Below are 14,301 nucleotides of genomic sequence, written 5' to 3'. Positions count from 1 at the left end.
TGCTGAGGGACCCCAGTGCCGGCACTGACCTCCCCCGCCGGGCCGGCCCCGCAGCTGGAGCTCCGGCCGGGAACGCGTCCTGTCCGCAGAGCGGCCATCCCCGCTGTGGGCGCGGTGTTAACATCTGGAAACTAACGCCGCCCTTCACCTGCGCGTTAGGTCTGATGTGTTTATATATTAGCTAAATAGGACTTTTTGTAAAAAAAAAAAAACTCTTGGAGAATTGCTTTAAAAAAAGAAAAGTGGTAAACTGGAAGAATAAAGGTGAAGGAAAGTGGATTCACTGTTTTAGATAGATTTCATCTGGGGTTAACTACTGAACCAGCTTTGGGGTTTGGTTGTTTATTCAACTTTCTTAGACGAGTTAGGGTTAAAACTACATTGAGAGCAGTGTTTCTTTACATATAGGAAAGCTATTAGATAGTTTGGTCTCTAAATGTTAATGAGGCTCCAGGTTTCCCTTGAAATTATATTTGCAAAAGTTGAATAGTTAAAAGTGGGTGTCCACATTCTGTATGGAATCTAAATGTGATTTGCTGAGATCCGTAAGTCGTGTCCAACCTGAAACCTTAAAGCCATTAGTTTAAAACAAACACAGGAGCGCTCCCCCTCCCCGGGACTTTGAACAGTCCTTGTGTAAACAAAGTCTTGACAGAAATTACTATCAAATAGCTGTGGTTTAGAGAATAAATCAGTTATTGATATTTCTCTTTAAAATTTAATTGCGGTTGTCTTTTTATTTGGTAAAAGCTGTGTGATGGGATACTTTAATCATGAAAATGCATCTTTTCCTCTTCACAAAAAGTCGACCACGTATTTTGGTTAAAAAATGCTAATGTTTAATAGTGTGGTTTAGGAGTACATATTTTTTGCTAATTGTCTAGAAGTTGGGGTCAGGAAGAAGAGATTGCATTCACAGACTGAGCTGTCATTTTGCAAATCCTTTTTCACTACTTGTGCCCAAGTAGATTTTGTGTCTCTGCAGTAGAAACAGAAGTGTTGCCCCATTTGTTCCTCCACCCCAGCACCTGGCAGGGGAGGGGCAGAGGAGTTTCTCTTTCATGTTTCTGTGCTGTGCTGGCAGCAAAACTCCACACGAGCTGACCCAGTGAGAGTTGTGTTCTGTCGGAGTGGCTCGTTGCTTGCCTAGAGGGGAGTTTGCTGCTGTTGACGATCCCACAGAAAACAATTCTGTGATTGCAGCAAAATTTTAAGCCGGGTGTGAGGCGGGAGCTTTGCTGTTTGCTCACATGCAAAGGGCCCATTCCTGCCGGCTTCTGGGGCTGCTGTCCAACTGAACGTTTACAGGGTTAGCCCCTCGACTTGGAGGGGTTCCAGAAAGGAATCCAGATTAAAAGGATGGGATGGCATATGTTCTTCAGAGTAGCAGTAGTTGCATGCTGGTGCTGTGGGTTGAAAGGAGATGGGAAATCGTTTCTCTGTATTCGTGGTTTGAGCTAGAGAGAGCAGGAGGCAGGGGGAGGGCATGTGTAGCAGCTGAAATACATGGTTCAAGTTGTCCACAAAATGAATGTTGATTGTAGTACAAGAAAGAAACAGTGAGATGGAGTCAGTGCTATGAAACCTAAACCTGGAATATGAAAGCTAACTCACATTTGTGTTATCTGTGTAATAGAGGAACGAAAGGTTGAGAGGAAGAGAAAGTAAGGGAGGAGATTTTGTGACATGTTAAGCAGCCAGGCAACTCAGAATTAAGTCATGTCTATAAAACACTACTAATAATGAATAATGTGAAAATGCACAGTTGAAATCCAAAGAACTTTTAACTTTTAATAACTTCATGTAATAGCAATTTGCTTTAAATATATGGTTGGTATTCTGCTTCAGGTAAACAGATTTTTAATGCATAGTTCTTCCAAGTAATATCTGCATTGTTGTTGGGTATATAGCATAATTTGAAAATATGTGTTACCAAATAAGTAATTTAAACAATAGGATTTCTTAGACCTAGTTTTTCTCTGCAGCAGTTACTGAAGCTGGTTTTACACTCTGTAAAACCAGTCTTTAAATCTGCCAAAACTTAGGGGCAAATCAGTCAATTCACTTCATCATTTGTTGTTCACTGGTTTAAAAAATAAGAATTTAAAAATCAAGAGAGAATAAAGTCTAAATTTTGCACTTGAGTCAAGGTGTCTTTTAACACTTTCCCCACCAATATAAATAAAAGCGGTAAGCTATAACCTAGCACTGAGTGTTCTTGGCATGCTGGTTTCTCTATCATACCAGTCACTCTTCAGAAATCTCTTTAAGATGGGCAATTAGTTAATTACTTAAAAAATTATAGAGGCTACGTATGTCTTTTTATGTTTTGGAAGCTCTGCCCATAACATCACAAAATGCCCCTTAAAAATACTTTAAAATACCAGTCTGTTTGTAACTATATTAAAAAGAAAATCACATCAGTTAAATGGATCTGAGTAGAAAGTGCTTGTGTTCTAAATATAATATTTATCCCAGTCAGTTTGTTCTCTTGTTTTTGGAAGAGGGGGGAAATTGCCTTGAAGGCGTGCAAATGAAGGCTTTTATTTTACATTAGGAGAAATCTCTGAAAATCATACCAAATCAGTTGTTATATCTGTGTGTCCACTCTCTTCTTGTGAAGTGGAGATAATAACATCTTTTTTATTCTGGGTTAAGCTCATTAACTGAGTGGGAAGTTCTTTTTTAAATCATATAGTTATTTGACTGCTGAAAGGAAGTCTTGCAAAGCATGCTGAAAAGATTTAATAGAAAGTGAGAACTTATCAAATGTAATGGTGAAATAAAATAGTGTTTTAAAATAATTATGAAATGTTCTAGAAGCAAGTGGTTATCATAGAAGAGTTTTGGATATCCACAGATATCTAATATAAATACCTAATTGATGAGTTTTGTGGAAAACACCCAGGCCAGGATTGCTTTCCTCTCATTCAAGTTATGAAATAAGGTTTGTGCAGAACCCATTGTATATTGGTTTCCACACTTCATTGGTCTTTTTAATGTTTTCTTTTTACTCTAGATATTAAACTTCATGCGATGGGCTGGGTCATATTTATGTTCCGTATGCTTATAAGGAATTATTTGCCACTAAAATTTTTCTTAATTCTCTTCCAGGACTTCAAGGATTCTGGACCACTGTTACTGAAATGATATTACAGGAGGCAGCAGTTGCATTGTGTTTGTTGGATGAAACCCGAATCTTTACTGTCAGTCAAGTGGGTGAAAGCCCTACCTGCAGTTTACATGTGTAGGTCACTGCGGTACTGTGTTAGTCACTGTCTCTATGCAGCAATGACAAGGCTAGAAGAGGCAAACAGAGAAGTGAACATGCACTCATCAGTCAGATACCTTGGCTATCTTGCCAGAATCAACCTACTTGTTGCCATTTGCATGGGCCTTTATGTCAGATGGGAGAAAACTGCAGATGCACTGATTTTGGTAATATTTATTTTGGGGCTCTTTGTTCTTGGAATTGCCAGCATACTGTACTACTATTTTTCAATGGAAACAGCAAGTTTGAGTCTCTCCAATCTTTGGTTTGGTTTTTTGCTTGGCCTTCTCTGTTTTCTCAATAATTCTGCCTTCAAAATGGATGTGAAAGAAGAAGCTACAAAATATTTGCTTCTCTCTGCCATTGTTTTAAGGATATTATGTGCTTTAGTTGAAAGGATTTGTGGTTGTGTCCATCATCGACCAACTCTGCTGACAACAGTTGAGTTTTTGGAGCTAGTTGGATTTGCAATTGCCAGCACAACTATGCTGGTAGAAAAATCTGTAAGTATTATTCTGTTGGTCTTGGCTTTGGCCATGTTGATTATTGACTTACGTATGAAGTCTTTTTTGGCAATTCCAAATTTGGCAATTTTTGGAGCCATTGCATCCCTACTCTTTTTTCCATCACTGCAAATCCCCACAAACCCTTTTGCCTTGGCGTGTTTCTTCAGCTGCCTCATTTCAGATCCCCTTCTTGACGTTTACTTCAGTGGACTTTCGGTTACTGAGCGATGGAAGCCATACCTGTACCGTGGTAAACTTTGCAGGCGCCTTTCTGTCATCTCAGTTGGAGTCATTGAACTAATCTTTTTCATTCTTGCAGCCTTTAAACTACGTGATTTGGACCTCTGGTATTTTGTGATACCTGGTTTTTCTATTTTTGGAATTTTCTGGATGATCTGTCATGTGATTTTTTTTATAACTCTTTGGGGATTTCACACAAAACTCAATGACTGCCACAAGGTGTACTATACTCACCGAGCAGAAAACAACAGCCTGGACAGAGTCATGGCATCTAAAGGAATGCGTCACTTCTGTTTGATCTCAGAGCAGCTGGTATTTTTCAGCCTTGTTGCAACTGCTGTTTTGGGAGCAGTGTCTTGGCAGGTAAATAATAATCTCTTTATCTTGATCTCCTCTTTAAAATAATCCTGAGAATTGCTGGATCCCTAAAATTCCTAAAATTTGATGGTATGCTGTAGGTTAAGTTGGAATCACAGAATCACAGAATTTCTAGGTTGCAAGAGACCTTTAAGATCATCGAGTCCAACCCATCTTCTAACACCTCAACTAGATCATGGCACCAAGTGCCAGATCCAGTCTTTTTTTAATGTGTGGTTTCACTGTCATGGGCTTTGCACTTAACACTTTAAGCTGCCTGGTCTGTGACCTGTTAAAGCAAGTGCAACTTACCAGCTTCCTTATGTTGGCAGCATGGGAAAAGGTAAGTGCTTCCAGGGCAAAAGAGGTGAGCTAAGTATTTTGCATTTACCTATTGGGAAATTGTTTTGCTTTTGAATTCATTGTGCCATAAAATTTGTTTTCAGAATAAATCACTGTGTTAAACCTTAGTAATGCTCACTAAATCTAGGGCTTTTGTTGTGGACTATTTAAATTAGATTGAAATGTATTAAATAGTGTAATTTTCAGTAATTTTGCTCTTTTTTTTACCAATTACATGGAATCAGAGATCAGCTGATAAACTGATAAATTGTTGGTATAACATGAGCTTTAAGTGTCTCACTTTCAAATCTGATTATGCACCCCAGGATATGGTATCTGAAAGACCAGTCATTAAAATCACACAGTGTCCTTTGACTTTTCTTTCCATTTATGACTTAAGGATGTTGTCTTTTCTTTAGCAGAAAGCATACATTTCTTTCAAAATGTTTGTTCAGTGCCCAAGTTAAGACACATGGTGTGTTGTCATAGTTGCAACAGGGGATTCAGAGTGTCTTTTCTTTTTCAAGTTGATACAAACCACAATAACAATTAAATTTGTCCCATTCACCTCTTATATAAATTACAAACATATAATAATGTATATAAAATGTCCTTTTACAGTAGATCAGGTTTACAGACATGTGTTTATACTGTTTCCAGAACAATTTCCTGCCCACCCCTGTGGAATTTCTAATCCTGCAGATTTTCTCAGATTAAATAACTTTGTGGATGAATGGTATTAAATTAGTGGAAGATTAAATTAACAGTTACTTTGTAACTCTGTTGAGTTTGGGGTTTTGTTTTTGATTAAGAGCATGGGAGGTTAACAGATGAGTCTCCAAGGAACACTGGGTAGTTTTGCTTTTTTTTTTTTGGAAGATTATCAGCACTCGTAGCTGTGGTCTTTCAACTTGCAGAAAGGACAGAAGGAAACGGAACCAAAATATCAGTTCAGTGCAAAAGTTGAGGGGAATCAAGTTGGCAAGAGGCAGGTTGGAGCCAGGTAGGTAGGAATAGTTCCTCATGTGGTGCTGAGCTCTGGGGCTGTGTATCATGGCTTGCCATGTGTGGTGGAGGCTGGACAAAATTCACTGGGGTCTATGTACAATCTGGAAACCACATCTGGCTCAGGGAGTTCTTAAGCCACTAGTGGTTAAAGTACTCAGGAAACATGTTTGTTCTGTCCTTACATCTCTCCTAGGCATGAATTTGGCCTCTTTAGAGACCAGACATTCTTCTGGATGGGCCTTTGGTGCAGATTAATACAGCAATTCATACATTCTTATCTAAAGGAAATTTTTTTACACTTCACATTTACATTTTTAATGTATTTTTCCTTAGAGTTTCTTAGGAATGCGAAGTATTCCTTGGTCTCCAGTTCCTGAAAATGTGTTTGCTCTTCTAAAGATTATTTAAAACATTTTTTGCATATGTAAGATGTAAGAATTTTCAGTCTTTGCAACATTAGTTTGGGATTTCTGTAGCTATTTCAGTATGTGTGAATTATATTTGAAATCTGTTGAAAGTGACCTGAAAGATGAATCATTTTTTGTTTATACCTTTCCTCACTACTGAAAGCTTGTTTAATGATAGTGCATTTGATAAAATAGGTGGCTTAAAATTACTTCATGGTCTGCCATTTGACCTCCTATGAATAGAATTGCTAAAAATCCAAGCCTTGGAAAGATTCTTCCTAACAGTCAGTTATAAATAATTGTCAATAGCTTATAAAAAAAGCTCAGTTATAGCCAGAAATGGAGTGGTGGGAAGAGGGGGGTTCCCTTTCATGAAAAATGTTTTGCAGGCACATTATATATGCCCTCTTAACATTTCTAATAACTGTAATATCTGTGCTTCATGTGAATCTCGTGTATGAAAACTCAAGACCTAAAGCACCAGTTGTCTGTTAATTGGTGTCTAGAAGTATCCTATTTTATTAAAATTGCCAGAAAAACATCAAATCTCCTTTTGTGTAAAGGTTTTTAAAGTGAGGTGAATTAACTTGCTGTAGCAGGGACAGTGGTTTTCTTACTGGTGCAGAGCTGTTGAGGCTAAAAGTCCTGTCAGTCAAGGGGAGCACATCCTTTGTAATAGGACAAGGGTTTAAAGTCTCTGTTCATGGTACTTGGGTATGTGCTTGGGGAGAACTGTAAAAGTAATGTGTTGAAGTTGGGTGCATTAAAAAATGGAGTAACAGCTCTTATTTCAGTGGAGCATGTGTCAGCTGGGACATGGTCTGCTTCTGAGAATAATCCTTGTTATAGCTGCAGAGGAAAGATGTCTTGTCTTGTTGGTAAAAAGGTACAGACATTTTCTTTGCAGAATCTGCAGGAGATGGTCAGCACTTGCCTTTACATATGTGTGAGTAATTTCAGTCAGATCAATAGGCTCTTTAGTGCCAACTTATTTCAGCAATTAATCATGTGCCCAGTTGTAATTAGGCCCTTGGATTGGACAAGATCCAGAAGAAGTCATGCAGATGACTCAGATATTACTTCTTCAAGAACCAATAAAATTATGAAAAATTTGCAGATGAAGAGCTTTTAATTTTCAGACAAAGACCTTAGAAAGGTTTGCTGCACTCTTTTTCTCAAAAACTTAAAATCAAATTTTGTTAAGTGCTCTATGCCAAGGTAACTACAGGTTTTCTGACTTACTAGCCAAAGAGAATTATTATTCATGGAAGGCTTGTATTTAGTATTACCAAGAGAAAGATTAACTATGTTAGAACCAGTGAAGTAATGGAATGAAGTACATTATTCAGTACATTATTCTTGGTTCTAGTGAATTTTATGGGTTAGTAAAATAATGGTATTCCTTACATGCTTGAATACTCATACTTAAATGGACAGTACCATTTAACTTGAATCATTGGTAGGAGACAAAATAAGTTTACTGTGTGTATGAGTGCTTTCCTGTTTGGGGGAGAGCTAATGATTTTGTAGTTTTTACTCTGGCGTGGTTGCCCGTATATATAGCAACATCTATATTTACTTAGACATACTTTTATTAACATCACAGGTTAAATAACTTGAATGCAAATCATATCCAGTCTTTCTCCTTCTCTTTACCCCTGCTTTTCTTCCTGGGCTGTATTTTTAATCCAATCCTCCTCAGGCTTTGCTTGTTTGGAGCTATTTTTTGTTGTTTCTGTTATTCCCCCCAGAGTCCCTGCGGCATCCTCTGGCCTCTTTCCATGTTTTGTCAAATGTACATGCGACTCCTGCCTTTCTTCATCTGTCTTTCTGCTCATGTCTAGTTCCCCTCTTTCTTTTCATCAGACAGTTTTTCCTCTTCTTGCTGATTTGCCTTCAATACCTGTGCTTTGCTGTTATTATACTTTTCTGTTGAGTTTCTTTTCTAATACCTTTATTCCCTCTTTTCCTACTGTTCCATCAGCTCTTAAGCTGCATCCTAGGTCCCCATTGCTCACTGCCCACCATTTCTTCTCAAACTCACCCTCTATCATGTGTACTTCTGCTGCCTCTCTTCCTCTCTCCAGTGTGTGCTCAGCCCTCCTTGGCTCTCCCTCTCCAGTCCCATCCCAAGGGCTACCTCAGGTTGCCTGCTGAAATTCACAGTGGCAGCACACCTTGCTGCTGTCACCAACACTTTGAGAGCTCCTCAGTCCTGAAGGGGATCTCTGGTGACAAGAGAAAGTATTCATTGTGAGTCTGAAGAGTCTATTATGTGTTTAGCTTGCTGTCAAAATTTCATTAGTTTCAGGATTCACATTTTTGTATTTAAAAACATCCGAGTTTTTTAGCATGCTTTAAAACTGTTAACTGCTTGTGGTTTTGCTGGAACAAATGCACATAGATAAAAGCACAGGCTTTCCCATGGCTAGAACAGGAGTCAGGGATGGGGAGCACAGCACATTAAATCTATCTGCCAGTGATTGCGATTACTGTTTTCTACAAACTCCTAGATTTTCTCACTGCTGTTCTAATAGTCAGAAGTAAAGGATTGTTTGTTGATCTCCATGGACTATTTGGTAATTTGTTATAAGACTGTTTCCTCTGGTAGCTGATGTACTTTGTAGCTTTACAAATTTTGTCTTTAAGCTTTTTTTCTACCTGTAATATACATATCTTGTCCTCATTTGAAATAAGCTATTCATCAAATGTTAGTAGGTTAGTTAGCATGTTACCCTTTTTCTCCTGAGCCATCTCTGTCATAGAGGGTGTTCTTCTATCATACTTCTTTTGTTTGGGGGGTTTTGTGTATCTTTGTGTGTCTGTGTATAAAACCAGGTAAATATTCAGCTTGGATAATGGAAGGCAGGACAGTGTTTTTGGAAATGCACAAAGGCATCTTTGTAAGCTTTCTCAGTTATTGGTCTGTTAGATATAATCCAAGGCACCATGCTGTGTGAGCAGGGGATTGGACCAGACAATTTCCTGAGGCTCCTTCCAACCCCAACCATTCGGTCATCCCGTGACCATCTTAGTTGACATATGTTTAGTGTTTCATTTCTGTTTTAAACAGAAGGGCTCTTCTATAGGTCTTTGTAATTTGCTTCCAATTTAAACTAACATTTTATGCATTTTGGGGTTTTTTCTTCAGTCACACATCCATAATTAAGTACAGTTCCAGAGTTATTCTGCTTCAAACAGTGATTATTCTTTGGGATTGAAGTTGTCCTTTCCATGAGTATAAAATGACATCTTGGCTGTAAAATACCTCTAAATTCTTCTGGTGTTCTAACAGTTACACTTAACAAGAAGCGATGCTCAATAAAGGAGAAAGTGGAAAGATACTACTACTAGTGAAATCTCACTGCTCTTCTATTGTCTGTCATTCCAGTCATCAGAGGCAAGAAGTAGATTTTTTTTTTTCTTTTACCTTTTCTGTGTTACTTGAAATGAGACTTAATTGTTAATTCCTTTAGAACAAGACAGACAAAGACAAAAAAAAAACCAAAAAACCCCAAAGATTAAGAGATAAAATGATTTCTCATGGGTTTTTTCAGTACGATTGCCTAGATGATCCCTGTCTTCTGTTTTCTTTATGAGCAGTCTGTCTGGAATCAATGGGCACTTGGAGTTCAGGCACATACTGCAGGTTCACATTGCTAGTGCAATTGAAAACAAGGAAAATGGGTTGAACACATGAAAGAACAAAATCCCTTTCTGGCTCTGCCTGTGCATCCATGGCCATCTGCTCCATTAAGGACCAGTCATCAAGTGTTTGGGATTTAATAAAGCACTGACAGTTTCCATCTGGAATTTTAGCTGTTTATCTTAAGGGAGGAACCTGTCTTCAGTTTTACTGCAATAACTAAATCAGATATTTTTTGCTATTTGAAGTTCTTATAGTTTAGGTATTTTAAAATGCTACCAGTCTTTTTTCTTTGCAGTGCTGGATTAAGATATTTTATTATCCTAATATTGATTTATTCTAATCATCATTAGGCATTTTTACATTTGTGACATATTTCTTCTAAATCAAAACTGTTGAAAATGTGCTGACAGCAAGTGCCAGCATCTTTCCATTAGGTAGATGTCTACACATGTAAAATATCCAACATTTTCCTATTCCATAGCATAAGATGGCTACTAAAAGACAACACAGTTGAAACCTCAGATGGAGCTGAATTGATTCCTGACACTACAGAGCTTGTTTTCCATTCCTTTTATAATATTTGGTACAAACTCAAAGCAGGATACAGAGCAGGATGGATCACCAAGATGATCCTTAGTGCTTCTGTGTGAGACCCTTATTTCACAAGTACTTGGGAATTTTCTTTGCCAGTATCTTCATATTAGTAGGAGCATTTTCAATAACTAAATGTCAGTATTTTTTAGGAGTTAAACTCAGAGTGAGTCTTTGTGATGATTTCAATTTGTGTTATGGCAGAATGCTGTGGGTTTAATTAGTTGCATGTGTTTAGGGGGTTGGGGAAATGCAGGGAATATTTAGAACGAGAGGGCATTGTTGTAATTGGACTACAATAAAATTAATATAAAGTAATATTATAATAGTTTCTTAATTATTTAATAGTTATTTTTTAATAATATAGTTAATAATATAATAGTTATTGTTTAATAATAGTTTAATAATTATTTAGGATATTATGATTGCCCTTGTTTTTACAGGCAAATGTATTTTTTATTTTGTAATATGTTCACTGTTATCAAAACACTAATGCAATACAGGAGTAGTTTGCTTTAGCAAAGTCCAAGAAAATATATTTATGTGGTGTAAAAGCTAAACTTGTCACAAAAATACTTCCCTTTTTTTTTGCATTACCCTTCTGGAATTTACAGTTGGAAAACTAAGTCTCCAAGACTTGAAATTAATTTAGCTAGAAAACTCTGCTCTTTCAACAAAGTCTTATACATCATAAGGTTTCTACAGAAAAAAATCTAACCAGAGCTTTATAAGTTTTGTTGCTGACAGTTTTCAGAGTGTGTTGGGGAAACAGAGGAACAAAAAGGATCACTTGCTGCTGATACATTTGAAACAAAAATTACATTTCCTTAGTTAAAATATTTTTTTTCTCTGTATTAACAACAAAACAAATTGAGGTGTCAACATAATACAGTGTTTTAAGCTTTCCTGTCTTCTGGTGATTTCAGGTAATTTATGCTATCAGTTAATAATGCTGTCAGTTAGTTATTATTTAATATCAGATTCTGGTGTTTATTTGTGATTAAAAGTATTGCTGTCACCATTTCAAGGACACATAGGTGAGATCCTTCCATCAGAAGTGTGGTAGGACACTTTTTAGAACCAGGACAGGTACCAAACTATTCTTTCTTAGTGCATTAGATGGGTAAAGTTCTTCTTTCAGGCTAAGTAATTGTGTTTAAAAACTGAATGTAGTTGAGCTCATGCCATGTGCCACGAGAGCTGGATTGGTTTAGGTGTCATTTTTGTCAGTATAATATAAGTCTAAATTATTAATAGTGTTGACTTTGTGTTAAGTTGAACTACCAGTGCCCATCAAGTCACTGAGTCTTACACAGTAAGGCAATATCCAGATTAAAAAAAAAAAAACAAAAACAACATTAATATTGTAGCTTAGTACAAAGAGCACAGATAAAACATAGAGGGGGTCAGAGACCACAGGATTCTACTCAAGACAGAAATCTCTAGCTATGAATTTATTTCCTTTGCAACATAGCAAACATCAAAATTTAACAATGCACCATGCATATTAATGTTCTTGTTTAATTGTATGTTGTAATGCTGTTTCTATCTATCCTAAAAAAATTAATACCTGATTAAACCCATTCACATCATGCTTAAATAACTAAAATGAATCCTTATCTGTTCTGCCTCTCAGAGATATCTGGCATTTCAGAAGTCCATTTTTATTTTACTAGTACTATTGATTGAGATGTACTGTTGAAACTTCTTGTTTGTTTGTTTTTTACAGAAATCAGCTATGTATTAGTAAGTGTAATATTTTCCAAAACTGCTTTTTTCCTTTGAAGTAGGAAAGCTTCATATGGGGTATTAGCTCTGTGCATGCTATGAAGTCCTGTAGAGGATGTTCTTTACTCGTCTGGTATTTGTGTAACTGACAAAGAATTGTCTTTTTAATTGAAATAATGTTCACAAATGATCTCAGAATTCATCTCTTGTGTGATACGCAGTATTCCATAAGTTAAATGTATATTTTTCATGATCATAGAATGGTTTAGGTTGGAAAAGACCTCTATGATCATCACATCTAGCCATTAACCCAGCACTGTCAAGTCCACCACTAAACCACCTCCCAAAGTGTCACATGTGCAGGTCTTTTAAATACCTCCAAGGATGGATGCAGTAAACCAGTGTGCTGTCATCTGATGCTAGATACATCATATCTGTGCTGTACCTCACTGATTAAGGCCTGACCCTGCAGATGCTTACAGATTTTCTTATTTTATGCATACAGTTAGTTTTGTGGCATTTGATTTTCTTGCCTCAGTTGGTAAACTAAGATATGATCACAGTTTTTACAGCTAAATACTGTGCTGTTTTTAAATGCATTCCCTTCAAAAGAGTGATCCTTGTTTACCATCCGCCTTTTCCCCAAGTTTTTAATTTGTCTTTACAGTAAATCACCATGTAATACATTGAAAAATAAATATACATTACCAGTAATACTTCACACGTTTCAGGGCCAAATTGTGTGGGATCAAACAAAGGGATTTTCATGCAATGCCTAAATCTCTTCGTTTTCTTTTTAGCCAACCAATGGGATCTTCATGAGTGCATTTCTGATTGTTCTACCTTTGGAGTCCATGGCTCATGGGCTTTTCCATGAACTGGGAAACTGCTTGGGAGGTACATGTGTCGGATATGCAGTTGTGATTCCCACCAACTTTTGCAGGTATGGTTACTGTCCATTCCAGCTTCACAGTGTGTGAATGTATTGTGTGCTTGTGGAGGCAATGCAGTGCTATTGCTTGGATTTTCAACAATTAAATACAAATTCAAATAATAGGCAGATTTTCTATTTCTCCTCTTTCTCACCCTGGAATGGGTAACTGCGCCTTTCTATCTAGGTAATTTGCTTTTAGAAAGCTGATGAATACAGACCAGCTGTGCACAGGCAGATTTCACAGCCCATATCTCACGCAAAGGAGGATTGGGGCATTTGGCTGAGACCAGGTATCTTACATGAGGAGATTGAATAAACCAAACAGATCAGTTCAAAATAATTTTGAATTCAATTAAATGAGGTAGTGTCTACATTTAAAGTTTATTAAAATTAGCTTTTCAGATGGACTACATGTCATGTATTGATGTTGAGAATTTGAAGCTGGTGTTTGTTCCAAAATAAATGTTACCATATGAGAAATGAGTGACTGTAAAGGGATTATACTATTATGATTTGCCCATTTGTGTGTTTTTCTTAGAAGCTTTAAACTTGCAAATGCCACTTTTGCCATAAAATTAAAATCAGTATGTGCACATTTTTTTGTAAGTGATAAACAAGAGCTATATAAATTATCTCTTCAAGTCACAAGCGAAATAGAGTAGTAAGTTGATATGAAAGGCTTCAAAATAGAACTGCCCAATTTATGAAAACTTCACAGCTCCAGTGTGTGTAATGGATTTAGTGGATAAGGAAGAACTTAACGTCAAAGAAACCAAAGATAGTATGCTAATCTTAAATAACTGTATCTTTAATATTGTAAAAAACACATTTTCTGAGCTTCTGATTTACAGTCTTTCAGCTGTGCACTGTGAAAAAAAATCCTTGTCAATTATTGTTACAGATTTGAAAAACAGATTTTCAAAATTTACATTACAATAAAAATAAATTAATTTTGTTTCCATGGTAACAATTTAATTATTTCATTGTATTATATTATTCTGGCACAGGCAGTTCCCTCTAATTTTGAGCAAATGAGATACTCTTGAGCAACTGTTTAGGACCTGACACAACTAAACTTCTTTATTAAAAAAGCTTGACTGTTTCAGTGATGGACCGTCTTCACTTGCTGAGACAAGCAGTAATGATGAGCTATTCAATGTAGCTGTACCAGTGGAATAATAATTTTCATAAAAGCCCTAGACAGGTGAGAAGGTGCAAAATTTAATTAGCTAGACCAATAAGGAGACTAGGTAGCTTTACACATTGGC

At 36.8% G+C, this 14,301-nt stretch overlaps 1 protein-coding gene across 2 annotated transcripts in view; it reads left to right on the top strand.

Annotated features, from left to right (window-relative positions):
• Positions 1-47: 47 nt before the first annotated feature.
• Positions 48-14,301, top strand: part of TMEM168 (transmembrane protein 168) — a 24,350-nt gene continuing 10,096 nt past the window's right edge. Inside the window, exons 1-3 of one of the 2 annotated variants that reach the window (XM_031061389.1) lie at positions 48-159; positions 3,115-4,380; positions 12,900-13,042. In XM_031061389.1, coding sequence (XP_030917249.1) covers positions 3,187-4,380; positions 12,900-13,042 — 1,337 coding nt within the window. In that variant the 5' untranslated portion in view covers positions 48-159; positions 3,115-3,186. Of the gene's footprint in view, positions 160-3,114; positions 4,381-12,899; positions 13,043-14,301 lie in introns of those variants that run through there. The other variant, XM_005426344.3, reaches the window with a different exon arrangement.

This window comes from Geospiza fortis, unplaced genomic scaffold, assembly GCF_000277835.1.
Source record: "Geospiza fortis unplaced genomic scaffold, GeoFor_1.0 scaffold429, whole genome shotgun sequence".
Lineage (NCBI taxonomy): Eukaryota > Metazoa > Chordata > Aves > Passeriformes > Thraupidae > Geospiza > Geospiza fortis.
The sequence above is the reverse complement of the archived record's forward strand: the minus strand, read 5'-3'. Positions and strand labels throughout refer to the sequence as shown.